Source organism: Dicentrarchus labrax, unplaced genomic scaffold (genome assembly GCF_905237075.1).
Source record: "Dicentrarchus labrax unplaced genomic scaffold, dlabrax2021, whole genome shotgun sequence".
Classification (NCBI taxonomy): domain Eukaryota; kingdom Metazoa; phylum Chordata; class Actinopteri; family Moronidae; genus Dicentrarchus; species Dicentrarchus labrax.
Window position 1 is genome coordinate 358,764 of NW_026136717.1, and position 14,485 is coordinate 373,248.

Sequence of the window (14,485 nt, forward strand, 5' to 3'; positions counted from 1 at the left end):
TACGGTCTGGAGTAATTATTGTGATGTCTATGCCACAAAGTAACGTGTGTGATGTGTTACCTTTCAGGTCAAAATACTAATAATGGTGTATTTATTTATGCAGCACTTCTATAAAACAAATGTTACAAAGTTCTAAGACAATAAAAGCTAGATACATGAACCAAAAGTAAAAACATTATTAATTAGCAATAATAAATATAACAGCAAAACAATAAAGTGATAAAACAACGTAATGTATATACGTCTGAACATGCACACGTAGCCTGCATGCTACACCATCCTAAATTTACACAGATCACTCGGGCCACCAACTGGTGCGGATCAAGGGAATCTTTGATTCCTCCAGAAGTCTCTGCCTAATAGAGCCAGTTTGTATTGGACTAGTCTTAATGTGACAAAGAGGACATTTGAAAGGGAGCAGTTTGACAGTGGTTCCTGTCTTAAGGGAGGTAGAAAATGTTTGAGAGCGCAGAACAATTATAAGAATATATTTGCTGTTTGTTCAAATAAATGCATCACAATAGTGGATTAAAGTCGTACTGTGGAGCAGGGTGTTGATTAGAAAGAGTCGTTATGCTCTTCATATAATAATTGCTGTCAGTGTTATCTTTATGGTCCCGTCTGCTCCGTGTCAAAGTTATCCCCCTGTAAAACCGAGGAACTGATCTAGAACAATAATGCTGTAATGTTCAAGGACCTTCACTGGCTGGAATAAATATCAGTAAAATCATATAGAAAATATATTAAATAACCCCCCCCCTAATAGTGTGTTTACATGCAGCTAAATAACTTGATGTCTTACTACCCCATTAATAGGAAGATAAAATAATTTATCTTTCATTTCACTCCACCCTATTCCGCATATACATGCAGCAGACCATCACATGTTGACACAATATTCCCCCACATAACCCTTTTACTGTGTGTTATCTCTGTGCGTGCTGTGTCCTGTTATCTTTACATTTTGTTGTGTCATTGTGTCAGATATAATGTTGATCAGCACCAGTTGGTGGCACTAGAGAGCAAAACTAAACAGTGACACACTTGCAAACAGTAAGATCAGCGTCCATTTAGAATGATACAGTATGCATTTAGATTGTGTAGGTTATGTTGTGGTATCTTGTTCAACCACTTTACTATTATATTTTTTCTTTTTCCATTTCTGTTTTGAGCTTTTATTGTTTAATTATTTATACTTTTAATAAATAAAATATTATAAAATAAACTATATTACTAGTATTTTGAACTTAGATGTGAGTAACAAATTATTTTGTGGGAGAGAAATTCCTTTAATTACCCAAAAACTAGTAATTATTATTATTATTATTATTATTATTATTATTATTATTATATAACATATAATATTATTCAGTGCTATATACCCACACTGTAATATAACATATATGACAGACCAACTTGTTCCAATGCCTTTTATTGTTAAAGATACAGAAATATCAGCTCACTCTGCAGAATATAGGTTAGGTTGTGCTTAAAGCATTCTTTTCATAACACATTCAATCTGCTCTTATTAAAGACACAAGAGACAGTCCAGCTCCAGTTTATGTTGCTTGTCGTTTCGTTCCTTAAACAGCATTACAGCGATAAAGCTATGAAAGTAGATAAAGAAACGTCAGCTCGGTGTGAGACTGATGGTACAAAGACAGATGCCTTCGTGCCTCTGTGTCAGCACAGGAAGCCTCAGATTTTCTTGGCACAGACAAACGGTCTTTTATAGGAGCACTGACAGTCATCCCAGCACTTCTGGTCTGCAAGTACAAAATGATAGGAATCAGTCAATGCAACACAAACCATAACCTCAAGTTGATGTTTCCAGTTTATCTTGACGGATGGTCAGGTGAGACCACTCAGTGGTCACTGATAATAAGATACAGATTATCTGATTCAGAAATGGCTTTTTTTCCTATAGAGAAGTGAGAGAGTCTGTCATATTGCGCTCTCCCTCCGATATTCATCATTTCATAATTGAATTCTTCTCTTTAAGCCCTACGGCATTTTACCTCCATGATTAATTTGCAAGCAACTCTGCCTGCCGCCCAGGTTATTAGGCTCTCCAGGACACCAGTTCACGTAGTTGAAGGGTGTACCATCGCTCCAGAACCACTGCTTCTCCTAGGAGACAGAACAGATTTGAATATGATATATATATATATAGAATTGAAGTAACCTATGATAGGAGTTAAGTAAAGGAAATAGAGAAAAGTAAAAGTAAATTATAATTGTGTGTATATAAATCAAAAGTAAGAATAGAAATAAAAACAAAAATTATACTAAAACAGTTAAGGTCAAAATGACAAGGCAACCTCTACACAGGACCAGTCTAAAGAGTCTGATCTGAAGCAACATACTGATGTTATTAGTAGCAATAAAGTCAGCAAAGTATGTAAGACTAATATGATACCATCATCTCCTATAACATTGCACATCAGAATAATACATATTCAAAGTAATCATACTTGGTGGTGTTTGTATTAATATTTAAAGAAAATATGGTCTACGTTATAAATGTACATAACAATAAAACATTATCACATTAACATAATGTATGGAATATAAAATGCAATATAAGGTAAAAGGCAGTAAAATTGTAGTTTAGTAGAGCAATATTGTATAATACAGTATAAAGTGAATATAGTATACTATGATATTTAAGAACTAAATATTGTATTTGTTATTTGTGGAATAATTGCAAGTTGTGCACTGATGAATAAAATACCTCTTGTGCGTCAGAGCCTCCGATCCATGTTATTTTATACTCATAACTGGCGCTCATTATCAGCCGCTGAATCTCATGGTACTCCAGTTCGGTGTGAACGGATGCAAGGTTTCCTCCCATGGACAGGCAGTTTTTCTACAGAGGAAATAAACCAAATGTCCATGTATATGCAGACAGAATAAACGTACTGTAGCGGCATCCTGCACTGACTCATTACCTCAGCTTTGGCCCAAGTCATGGGTCTTGGAACGTAGTGGAAACAGCGACCGTTGAACTCAGACCATCTACCGGTACAGGATGTTGACCTCTTGACCAGGTGACTCTTGGCTGAGAACAAATAGAGTTTGGTGGTTAATGTGGAGTCTCTAATTAAAGTCTCTATATATGTAATTATTATATTACTATATTAAATCACTTAATTTTGATGGTATGATTACTGAAAGATGATATAACTTAATATAACAACATTTCAACATTTAAGCATGAAATTTAATTCATAGCATGATTGACCGTAACATAGAATTATTGAAAATAACACAAGAAAATATAACATAACATTAAACAATATAAGACTATTTAACATAAAATGCATAATATTACTCATAACACGATTTAAAACATGACATAATGCAAGTAACAACACAACACCACATTATATAGGACAAAAAACATAGAAAAACACAATATAGCATATATACATTAGCATTTGAAAAATGACAAAAATGTGTTTTTTTAAAGGGAAAAACTTGAAATTTACACAGCTTGTAGGCGTAGTTATCACAGCAGAGCATCATAACGTACACTGACCTGTTTGATCACTCTCTGGTGATGCCTCTGGAAGAGCTGGAAAGTTTGACAGTGCAGTTATTGAACTGGACTGTACAATATCTTAATCTGTAACACTTAATATGTATAATACTCACCAGCAGTCAGAGCCATCACAGCACAAACAAGTGCAGACACAGTCAGAATCTTCATGGTGGAATGGATGAGATGATGATTACCTTTAATACAGAGAGACAGAAATGTTACTGATACTTCTGTAAGGAACAGACGACCCGTACTGACTGTCAGTCCAGTAAAGGAAAGTCAGGAGATGACAGGAGAGTTTGTTGCAAACCTGCTGTAGAATTACCTTTGTCTCGCCTTCACTTCAGCGTGGAAGCACTGAATAGAAGAGACACCAGCTCTTATATACAGCTACTTATGTTGTCATCTCTAAAAAAACAGGGAACTAAGAACTAAGAACTAACCTGCTCAGAAACAACATTGTCACACTTATGCTCAGTGAAGACATACTAGGTCAAACTATACTGGCAAGCTGTAGGAGTTTTAGTTCACTAGTGAATTTAATTATTCTACAGTTTCGATATTATTTGTAATAATCGTGAAAAAGTAATCCTTTCTTGTTATAGACCATCATTGCTTATAAAAACTCAACTGTGAGCCTTTCTATTTCCCTTCAGCTGCCTGACAGATTATTTTAATCTCTTTAACACTGTGATTGTTTAACTATTGAGATATTCTGTCAGTCAACCCTTTTTTAACCTGTAGTGGAACAAGGAGGACAAGGTATATTTCAACCATGTCATGTAAGAGAGTCATGGCTGTATGAGTCAGATTATTTCACAATATTGATTTAATCATATTGCTTCAGCCCCGCCATGTATGTTTCATTTTATTTTCCTATTTTAGTCTTTCTTAAAATTAGGCTGGCTTAAAAATGCACACATGTATGGTCAGAAATTAAAAAAATTCTTTCAAAGATAATTTTTTATAGACTTTTTTAGACACTAGCAGTCGAGAAGAGAAAGGAAATAAACCGTGAAACTCCGGAAATAAAGGTAAAATGGGAGAGAGAGAAAAACAAACAAGAAACACAAATAAAGAAAACGTGCATCCTTGTAAAAGGCAAACTGACTGCATATGTGCTGCAGTGGAGCCCAATATCTAAAATAAAATACTCAGCTGTTGATGGTGGTTTTTGTTATAATTTAAAAAAATCCCATTCACAAACTAGTTCACTAACTGTGTTTAGAAAGGCTCTTCATAGTTTTTTTATACTCTATTGTTCAGCATAAAACCAAGGAACAGAAGGCCTTCAAGGATGACTTGCAATATGCAAAACCTTCTTCACACGGTGACTAAGCATATCTCATGGAGCAGAGATAACATAGCTTCTGTTCTGAATTCATTTGCTAAATTGTTTTACTGGTTAATTTACTAAGATACTCTACTAGATATTAACATTACTGGTTAATTGATACCCATGAGTATATTCAGAGACCAAAAGTTTCTCACAGAAGACGTTTCTGTATTTAGGTTTGTGGAAGAGATAAACGATAATGCTGATGAAATACTTCCTCAGCTTCTAGTTTATACTTCCTCAAAATGGTGTGGGACACTGAAATGCAAAGGTCGTTGGTTAATTGATAGTCATGAGTATGTCTACAAGTTGTGTTCACAACATTAACAGCATATTCCTTTTACAATGCTTTTCTGGCTTTGTACCATCACACCTGTACAGAGACCAATCCCATACTCAATGTCCATATCTGAAACCTACAGAAAGAAGAATGGAAGAAGTACTGAACTGATCTGACATGAATAGGGAGACGTTGAAGTGAAGCTAAGAGTGGTATAATATGATCAGGATTTCCTGTTTTAGTTAAGACTTTTATGAGTATACGTCAGACCAGACAACAAAATATGAGAATAATTTAGTCTGAATTAAACAAAGGCATCAGTTCTCTGCTTAAGCCATGGATAGAATACACTTGTAATCTGAGAATGAGTACAGCTCATTGTCGTCAGCGTACAGTGGCACTGTGTTTTGTTAAAAAGATGTTGAAACAAAGAATTCAAAGCTTTGTATAATGTGCACACACTGACTCGATGGCAAGATGGCAGAAAATGTTTTCTTAAACTGCATTTGATGGGCTTGAGTCTCAGGTTTTTTTGAGGCACTAGAAAGAACAGGAGAGGATCTTTCTGCAAGTTTGTGCAAAACATATTTAACACTGTTCATATCATCGGTTTTGCTCTCTCGTCCAGCTGTGAACTGGGCTGTGTCTTGAGAAAGCGACTCACACTGACATAGCTAAGCTCAGAGTGCCCTCTGCTGACCTTTTTCATACATGAATGTTTTATGTAAAGAATGCTTTAAGCACAATATTACATATATTCTGCAGAATGAACTGATTTTTCTCTATGGAACAATAAAAGGCTTAAGCATTGGAAAAAGCTGGTCTGTCATAAATGTATCATGTCTGTTCATGCTCAGTAAATCGTACCATAAGTAAAAAAAGATTGAAAGAATTACCCACCTGGCCTGTTATCATATGATTCCTATTAATAAACCCAACCCTTCTCTGTAAATGTTAACAGAGCTGTAAAACTAGAGAACACATCCAAAAAGCTACAAGTCAACAGAGTTGTTAATAATAGATGGACATCATTGACACCATAACACCACAGTGTAGTGGTATGTCCAAGAATCACTACATTACTACTACTACACTCCAGAATAATCAAACTCTTGTTGTTTTGCTTTAATACCTGTAATGTAGAGCTAGCTGACAGTCTATGTTCCCAGGGTTGTATGTTCCCCAGATCAGTGCCCTCCTTATATGAATCTTTAAGGAGACCTTTCAAATGGTTTTATATAGTAGTCCTCTGTTTTTTACCTGTAGGGTAAATGTTCTATGTATGTCAACCTGGCTCGATAAAATATATATAAATATATGACCCACCTGCAGCTTAAAACACTATTGTGTAAAGTGTGTCATGTGTTATATTAAGTGAATTTAGAGCTAGGGAACATAGGACCTGGAGAACATATGAATGAGACCCTGTTGGGGACTGACTTATCCACTGCATAAGATACAGTTCAGAATGCTTAATTCTTCTGTTATATAATTTTAATATAGAATTCATTTTCTCTTGCAAATGCAAAAAACACTGTCAGAAAAATCTTTCAAATTAAGCTGAATGTAATCATTTAATATCTAATATGTTTTGGCTACTCCATCCATCCATCAATCCTCATTACTGTCTGGTCCTTTCAGACTAACAGGTGGCAGGCTGACATCCTTCACTCTTTTGCTGCCAAGAGGGATACACCTTTAAAGCAAACATTAAATTGTGCAATTTGATGTACCGACCATAATTTGATAAGCTTTTATAGAGGGCTAGCCATATGTTTTATAATTCACCAATAACTTGGAAAGGGTTCATGTATTTGTTTAAAACAAAGTATTTGTTTAACTCACTCTATATAAGAGCTGGACTTTCAGACTAGTGAAAAAGAAGAAGAGAAGAAGAAAATCCTCCTGTAGGTTTTGTATGTATGCTATTTTCTCATCTTCCTCTAATTGACTGGAGCCTCTCAGGCTCATCTCTTTCCATTTAAATTCTGTTCAGTAGTGATATTAAAAAATGTCTGTGTCTTTTTATTAAAGGTAATCATCTTCAACATCTGCATCATCTCTGCCTTGAAGATGCTGGCTGTGACCGTGCTAGTTTGTTCCATGATGGCGCTGAGTGAAGCTGCTGGTGAGTATTAATGGTGTGGTCTGTGAAAATACTTTTTATTACCTTATATTAATAACCGTCATAACCAGGATCTCTCCCTAACCTGTCTTTTATTTACTGTCTCTTAACTCGCTGTTTTTTGTTTGTCTTTTTGGTTGTCATTGTATTATAATTTGCTCTTGGACCTTACTTGTTCACTGTGTGATTTTGTAATGCCCTTTTTAACCTTGTTTTGAAAGGTTCTTACTTGAGTTTATCATTAAGCTCATTATTAATCACACCGCAGTTTCCACGTTCAGATATTAAAGAAAGAAACAGAATCTGTTTTGCAGAATTGTCCAATATCATTGTTTTTGTCTGGTAATTATAGGAATTCATTTGAACAACAGCAAATGTGTCACTAACAAACGGCTATAAAAATGTGTTTCAAACTGTCCAGCTCGTCCAGAAGCAGAGGCTGGAAATGTGATTGCACCTGTAATTCAAGAGGGTGAGTTCATTGTTTTAGTCTTAGATTTTTAAAAGAGGGTACACAGAGAGTGCAAACCTCCACCAAGGTCCACCATGGTTTCTATGGAGATGTTTGAGTATGTTAAGTCAGGGTCACTATTCACTTTAAACACGATTTGTTTGTGCATGTGCAACAATTCCTGCTTATTTTACAATAGACACAGGGTTTACAATTGACCGATCACGCAGTGTTAACAAAAGTGAAAAATAATTTGTGCATGGACCGGCATGACACGGACCTAAAAGTTGGACAAGTAGATCTTCCATAAATGGCACAGAAATCATAACTTTCTTTCTACTTTTATGATTTTAAATTTGTCCAATACTTTGTCCATGACTTCCATCAGTCTCAGCTGTACTTGGGTTCAGTGCTAGCTAGAAAATGTCAGCATGCTAACAAACCAAAGTAAGATGGTGACAATGATAGACATATTCTGCCGAACACCAACATGTTAGCATTTTCATTATGAGTATGTTAGCACACTGATGAATCCCAGAAATATGCCCCTTTTTTGTAAAATGTATCTTCAGGAAAGAGCCCCGTGGTCCAAAGGCTCACTTCCTGTCCCAGTGGTTGGACTGGTTACAAAGGCAGCTGTTTCCACTATATTCCAACTGCCATGACTTGGGCTAGAGCTGAGGTAATCAGGGTGATTAGATTCAGCGCAGAATGCTTCTACACAAGTTCTTATTGTTTTATTTCCTGATTTAGTGTCTCCTCTCTCACTGGTCATCTGCTTTCTTTGGTATCTGTAGAAAAACTGTCAGTCCATGGGGGCAAACCTTGCCTCAGTGCACAGCGCTGAGGAGTATCATGAACTCCAAAGGATGATAGTGTCAATCACTCATGCATATCGAGAAACATGGATTGGAGGATCTGATGCACAAGAGGTACATTTATCATTACACAAGGTCTGCCAGTTCTTAAATTAGTTCATTGATTGAATATTTTGATGTGTCGTCTAGGAGGGTGTTTGGTTGTGGAGTGATGGTTCATCTTTCAACTATCGGCACTGCGGAGGGTTTGATAACTGGGGAGGCAAGCAGCACTGTTTGCAAATGAATTATGGAGGTAAATCACAACATACTGTTTGCATGGAGAGCATTATGTATAGACAGTTGTCATGGAATTGTAGGTGTTCAAATTTCGATTTTTCTGACTACTGTACGTAAGAACAACTTAAGGATGTCATTCAGGAAATTTAAACACCAACATTTCTTTGATAACTCTGCAAACTCCATCTAGTGAGGAAGATTAAGATCAACTGCTACTACAGGATTGTGTGGTGAGACTGAATGAACTTTCAGTGTCAAACATTGGATAAACTATGTGTCAGTCCCACAAACCCTGATGATTTTTAGGAAGTACTGGTGTATTTGTGATTCATATCTGATTATCGGTCCACTATGTTGTTTCACCTAACTATATCCGTCAAGATAAAGTGGACACATGAGAATGAGGTTTTGTGTCCATTGACTCCCTTTTTTTTACTTTTTTTACGGATTTCCAGGTCAAAAGTGCTGGGATGACTGTCAGTGCTCCTATAAAAGACCATTTGTCTGTGCCAAAAAAATCTGAGGATTCCTGTGCTGACACAGAGCCACGAAGACATCTGTCTTTGTACCATCAGTCTCACATCGAGCTGATGTTTCTTTATTTACTTTCATAGCTTTAACGCTGTAACACTGTTTAAGGAACGAAGCGACAAGCAACATAAACTGGAGCTGGACTGTCTCTTGTGTCTTTAATGAGAGCAGATTGTGTTATGAAAAGAATGCTTTAAGCACAACCTTACATATATTCTGCAGAGTGAACTGATATTTCTTTATGCAACAATAAAAGGCATTGGAACAAGTTGGTCTGTCATAAATATTTTATTACAGTGTGGTTAAATATATTGCATCTCAAAGGGCTCTGACTATAACACTGAATGATATTTCATTGCATGAAAACTTATAAAAGGAATGATTTTAGCACAAATGTATTTATTATTTTACTCCAAGGAAGTGACTGTGATCTGTGCATGAATGTCACATACAACCCACATTCCTACACAGAAGCACATATATCAGTGCACAGGCAACCAATAAAGTTGGGGAAGATCTCATTATTTTAAGTTACATTACAACCCATTCATTTATTGTGATTAATAAATAAATATATGCTTCTGAATCGTACATATAGCAAGTTTGATGTTTCGCCATAACACAGGAAGTTGTGTGTATACATGGTCAAATCTGCCCCAATTGTATGAGAACAGTCCAATATACAGTCAAAGTCACGACGCCACCTACTGGGAACAGGAAGTAAGCATCGTATGACAACTAGGATTTAGTTTACATGAAAATTTCAGTGTGGTCACTTAACTTATGCCGTGTCCAAAATCTGTGAAAAAAAAAACCCAGTGCATTGACCAACCTCCGGTGACCACACTGCGGCACACTCTGACAGCTGGCGAAGGGCTTCTATGCAGGTCGCTGTCCAGGTGAACATCATCTCTTATAACAGCTGATAGTGTAATGTAACTGATTATACAGTCCATTTCCATGACTGTCCTCCTGATTTGACCAGTCATGACCTTGACAGTTATATTATTAATCTATACATGTTCCCTACCCCTGACACTGCTAAATTTGTTTTGTTTTCACCGGGAGACTCAGATGTCAGCAGGACTTAATGTGTTTTTTACTAATGAGGGAGATTATAGTCACACATATAGCAATACATTGAGTTAGCAATAGTTGATTATGCTAAAGATTGCTCGTGAACGCACACATACTCCTGAACAGGTGGCCAGGTCATAAAGTTGAAATGAGGAATGTGTCTGCATGAGGCCTATTATGTCTGAACAAGACCAAACCAAGAAGTGTGAAACCACAAGAATATTATGTTGAATGCTGACATTGGGTTTAATAAACCACTGTTACTCCTGATGCCACTGCATGTGATGTATTCTGGGGTGTATTTTTTTCCAGAGTGGGGATTTTGGATTGATGCATTATGTTCGTGTGTGTCAAGAATATGTGATCATCAGCAGCTGACATTTTCAATCAGTATCGATGTAGTGAACTAATCATCTGACCAGTCTGTGTGATGACACTGTAAAAACACAAGCTTTTAAATGTACTGCCATAAATGTTTCAGCAGTCATTTTCCAATGTCCTGCTTTATTTGTGTCTGTGTTTAGAAATATGTGATGAAAACCAATTCCAACAATAAATTGATTTTACTGTGCCTACTGATATAAAAAATTAATTCGTTTTTTAATGCCTGTGTTTTATTTGTTCATTCAATAGAATGTCATCCATTATGAATATATATATTCTTGTCAATGATACATTTACAAAATGTAAAGACACTTTACATTGGTCCATACAATATCAGCAAAACAAGGTCATGATTAAAAAATACTAATTTAAAAAATGAAAGCAAGAGAGATACTCTCACAGAAGAGTCAAGGAGACAAGTCTCAGCGTGAGGGACCAGAGTCTTGACGAGGCTCATGCCATGGAGAGAAAGCCCTAGAGGGTTGAGGCTTAGTAGGTTTTTCCTGCTGCAGCTTTAATAACTCAATGCAGTGTTAATGAGCACTGGAATTTAACTCAATCAGATAGCAATCAATAATATTTTAGTATTATCTCACATATATGAAAAATATCCACTGTTTTGGGTTTACAAATCTGACTTTCCGGTAGGTAGCTGGGAGTGGTTGGAAAAGTCAACTATATCTGGTAATAGGAAACATATCCTTGGCATCACTATGGTATAGTCCAAGACCCCCACCCTTATTGGATATTTCCATAGTTTTTCATGCTCTATTGCTAGTCAGCTCCATAGGAGACTTAACATGGCAAGCTTTGCTCTCCGATCTTGCCCCATATGGCCTTATCAGAGGGAGGACGCACTTTAAGTGACAAAGTGTGGCAGTCTCCTAGTATTCTAACAGCTGGTCAGATCTTCAGCAATAAAATTGTGTAAAAAAATTAACTCAAAAATGTTCAGTGTCAATGTCTGTTCAGCTCAGTAGCATGATCTCAACATTTCCTTAACCATCTCCCCGTGGAATGTAATTTGAAAGTCAGCTCTGAGCTCATCTAAATGCGTGAGATATAGGATTATACAATACAAGATTCTGAATAGAGCATGTATCACCATTGTTAGAATATCAAAGATGGATGACAAGCACCAAGGTTCATCTTGGCATAATTGTGGTTAACAAGGCACATTACTCCATCAACTTTAGGATTGTCCAGCTGTCAAAACACTATGGACGAAAGCGATATCCCTCATGTCAGAAATGTTTAATGTTGAATTCCCAATATGTCCCACAGCCTGCCTGCTGGGTCAAATACTCTGCTCTGTAAGCAGAGTGCCCAGAGCATTGGGTTGCTTTTCTTAGGACTCATGGCTGGAGGAATATTTGGTTGGGACATGGAGCGTTGTTCACAAGTCACAAGTCCATTCATAAACATACAGAAATGTTTTGGGTGTCACCCTTGCATCCTTGTCAACCCTGGTTTTTCAACAACTGGTTGCTGGTGCCTTTATATTTCTATCGCCCCTGCTGCAGTAAATGCATCAGCATTGGTGGTTGAATTATTCTCTGCCTTTCATCTTCCCGGTTTCTCCTGACGCCTGTGTGCCAACAGAAAAAGAGATCTGTTCAAATTTGTTGTGTTCGTGTAGTTTTTCCCGCACTGCAGTGAGAATACTAACAATTGCATTGAATAGTCTAATCAAATTTGGTTATACATGCTAACAACAATTTATTCCAATATATACTCTTCCGCTCACACTTGTGGTAGTGTCACATTTGTACTGCCTGTACCACACATCCCATTCTGTTTTACACTGTTTTACAAGTATTATTTAATATTAACTCATCAACATATATGATCTATTGATCCTTTGGAAGTTAAGTGTTAATGTATCACCACGGCAAATAAAGCACTGAGTAACTTGAAATAAGAAAAGGAAAATTATTATGTGACTTACATTTTATCAGTGAGATAGTAATGACCAATAGCACCAATAACAAAACACCAGGGATGATCCAAATCCAATAAGAAGAGGACTGAACCAGTGCTGAAATGATACAACAGAAGGACATTTTTAATCATAATACCTCAACAACTAACAAAGAGACAATAATGTAACTCCTTATAACCTGGAACATAGATGTGTGTCTCTCTGGTCTGGTTGATGTCCTTCTGTTGGACTCTACAGGTGAAGTTGTTGCTGTGTCTCTTCTCCACAGTCACTCTGCTGCTGACAGTATAGAGGTCATCAGGACCTCTGACTGTCTCTGTAGGTCCAGCAGAGAGGAGGTTTCCCTCACCGTCCAGCCAGACCACCTCAGGCTCTGGATACCAGCCTTTAGACTCACACTGTAGAACTACATTTTCACTGTTACTGGAGACAACCTCTATGATGGGAGTGGAAGCAGCACCTGATGGGAAGAGAGAAAGACAGCGTTTTGGAGTATTGAATTATGTAGTTAAAGGTATTAAGTGGTGGCTTGCTGGTAAGTTCAACTACATTTATGTTTGCATATTGATTGAAACTACTAATAGCTGACTGGACACACACACACAAAGGTCACTCAACAATGATAAAATGTGGTAAGAGTTAGGTACAACTACTACACTGTTAAATTGAATAATGGGGGATACCTACTCTGCATATCAACATCATCGGATGGAGAATGAGTGTATGTGTGCCTGGGTGAGTGAGTATCCATCATGTTCAGAAAATAAGAGCATCCTCTTTTTTGGATCATTTTAAACTATATCAGAAGAGACTTTTTCCACCAATATATTTTAAACCCTTGCAAACATGTTGAATGTATTTCATCAAACATTTGCAATCATCACCATAAACTGTTACATGGAATTTAAATGCAACCTATTGAGTTTTTTGTTGTTGTTTTTTTTAACCTCTTAGTGCTGTAAAGCAATGTTTTTATCAGTAGGTCTCTGTTTGCTTTATGTTTGCTTTATCTGGTGACACGACAAAACAATGATTGCACATTGCAATGTGCCAAGAAACACAGTGATGGACCAGCAAAGGCAGGAAGAAGACTATAGTACCGTTATCATGACTATACCTATACCTGTTTTTTTTTCCAGTCAGAGTTGATTTTACTCTGACTTCATGTTTCATCGTGGCTCCTTACTTTTAATACAAAGTTGCATTGCCTTTGGATGAAATGTGTAATTCATCATCCTGTTTATGCCATATAGTAAGACATATGATACTAATAAAGTATTTAAATATGAATAATAATAATATTAGTCTTAAAAACAGCTCACAGCGGACTTACCAACAGTGAGTTTGATTGAAACCGCCCACACTACTGATTGAACAAAGCAAAAGTATTTTCCTCCATCAGAGATTTTCACTCTGGAGAGTTTCAGGGAGACGTTTCCATGTTTCAGCTCTTCCTCAAACAGAGCTGTTCGGTTAAAATAAAGTAGATTTTGTGACGAACAGACCGGCTGTCCATCTTTCTGAACATGGATGTACTTTGGGTCTAAATCCGGTCTGGTCCACACCACTGTCTGAGAGCTGGCACTGTTGGCAGGTACAAGGGAACATGATAGAATGACATCATCACCAGCCAGGGCTACGATGCCTTTATCTGCAATCAACCTTGACTTTGCTGAAAGGGAACCTAAGAAAAAGCAAATTACAGTTAGACAGTAATG

The 14,485-nt window shown here is 36.8% G+C and overlaps 3 protein-coding genes across 4 annotated transcripts in view; 1 reads left to right on the forward strand and 2 right to left on the reverse strand.

The window, feature by feature from the left end:
- LOC127349583 (uncharacterized) overlaps positions 1 to 14,485 on the reverse strand; it is a 70,171-nt gene that overhangs the window by 30,837 nt on the left and 24,849 nt on the right. The gene's annotated exons all lie outside the window — the stretch shown is intronic.
- Positions 1,417 to 4,014, reverse strand: LOC127379603 (ladderlectin-like). Of its 2 annotated transcripts, none has more exons than XM_051429416.1 (7): positions 3,870 to 4,014; positions 3,658 to 3,738; positions 3,542 to 3,577; positions 2,952 to 3,061; positions 2,735 to 2,869; positions 2,019 to 2,130; positions 1,417 to 1,766 (listed from the first exon to the last, which is right to left on the reverse strand). In XM_051429416.1, exons 2-7 carry the CDS (start codon positions 3,710 to 3,712, stop codon positions 1,699 to 1,701), a joined length of 516 nt encoding a protein of 171 aa, XP_051285376.1. In that variant the 5' UTR covers positions 3,713 to 3,738; positions 3,870 to 4,014; the 3' UTR covers positions 1,417 to 1,698. The 2 variants fall into 2 exon arrangements, with proteins under 2 accessions (XP_051285376.1, XP_051285377.1); XM_051429417.1 differs by having other exon boundaries at positions 3,855 to 3,876.
- On the forward strand, positions 7,231 to 9,632 carry LOC127379604 (galactose-specific lectin nattectin-like). The gene is made up of 6 exons (XM_051429419.1): positions 7,231 to 7,288; positions 7,707 to 7,757; positions 8,309 to 8,418; positions 8,534 to 8,668; positions 8,744 to 8,849; positions 9,289 to 9,632. The coding sequence occupies exons 1-6, from the start codon at positions 7,234 to 7,236 to the stop codon at positions 9,354 to 9,356; spliced, it is 525 nt and encodes a 174-aa protein (XP_051285379.1). The 5' UTR covers positions 7,231 to 7,233; the 3' UTR covers positions 9,357 to 9,632.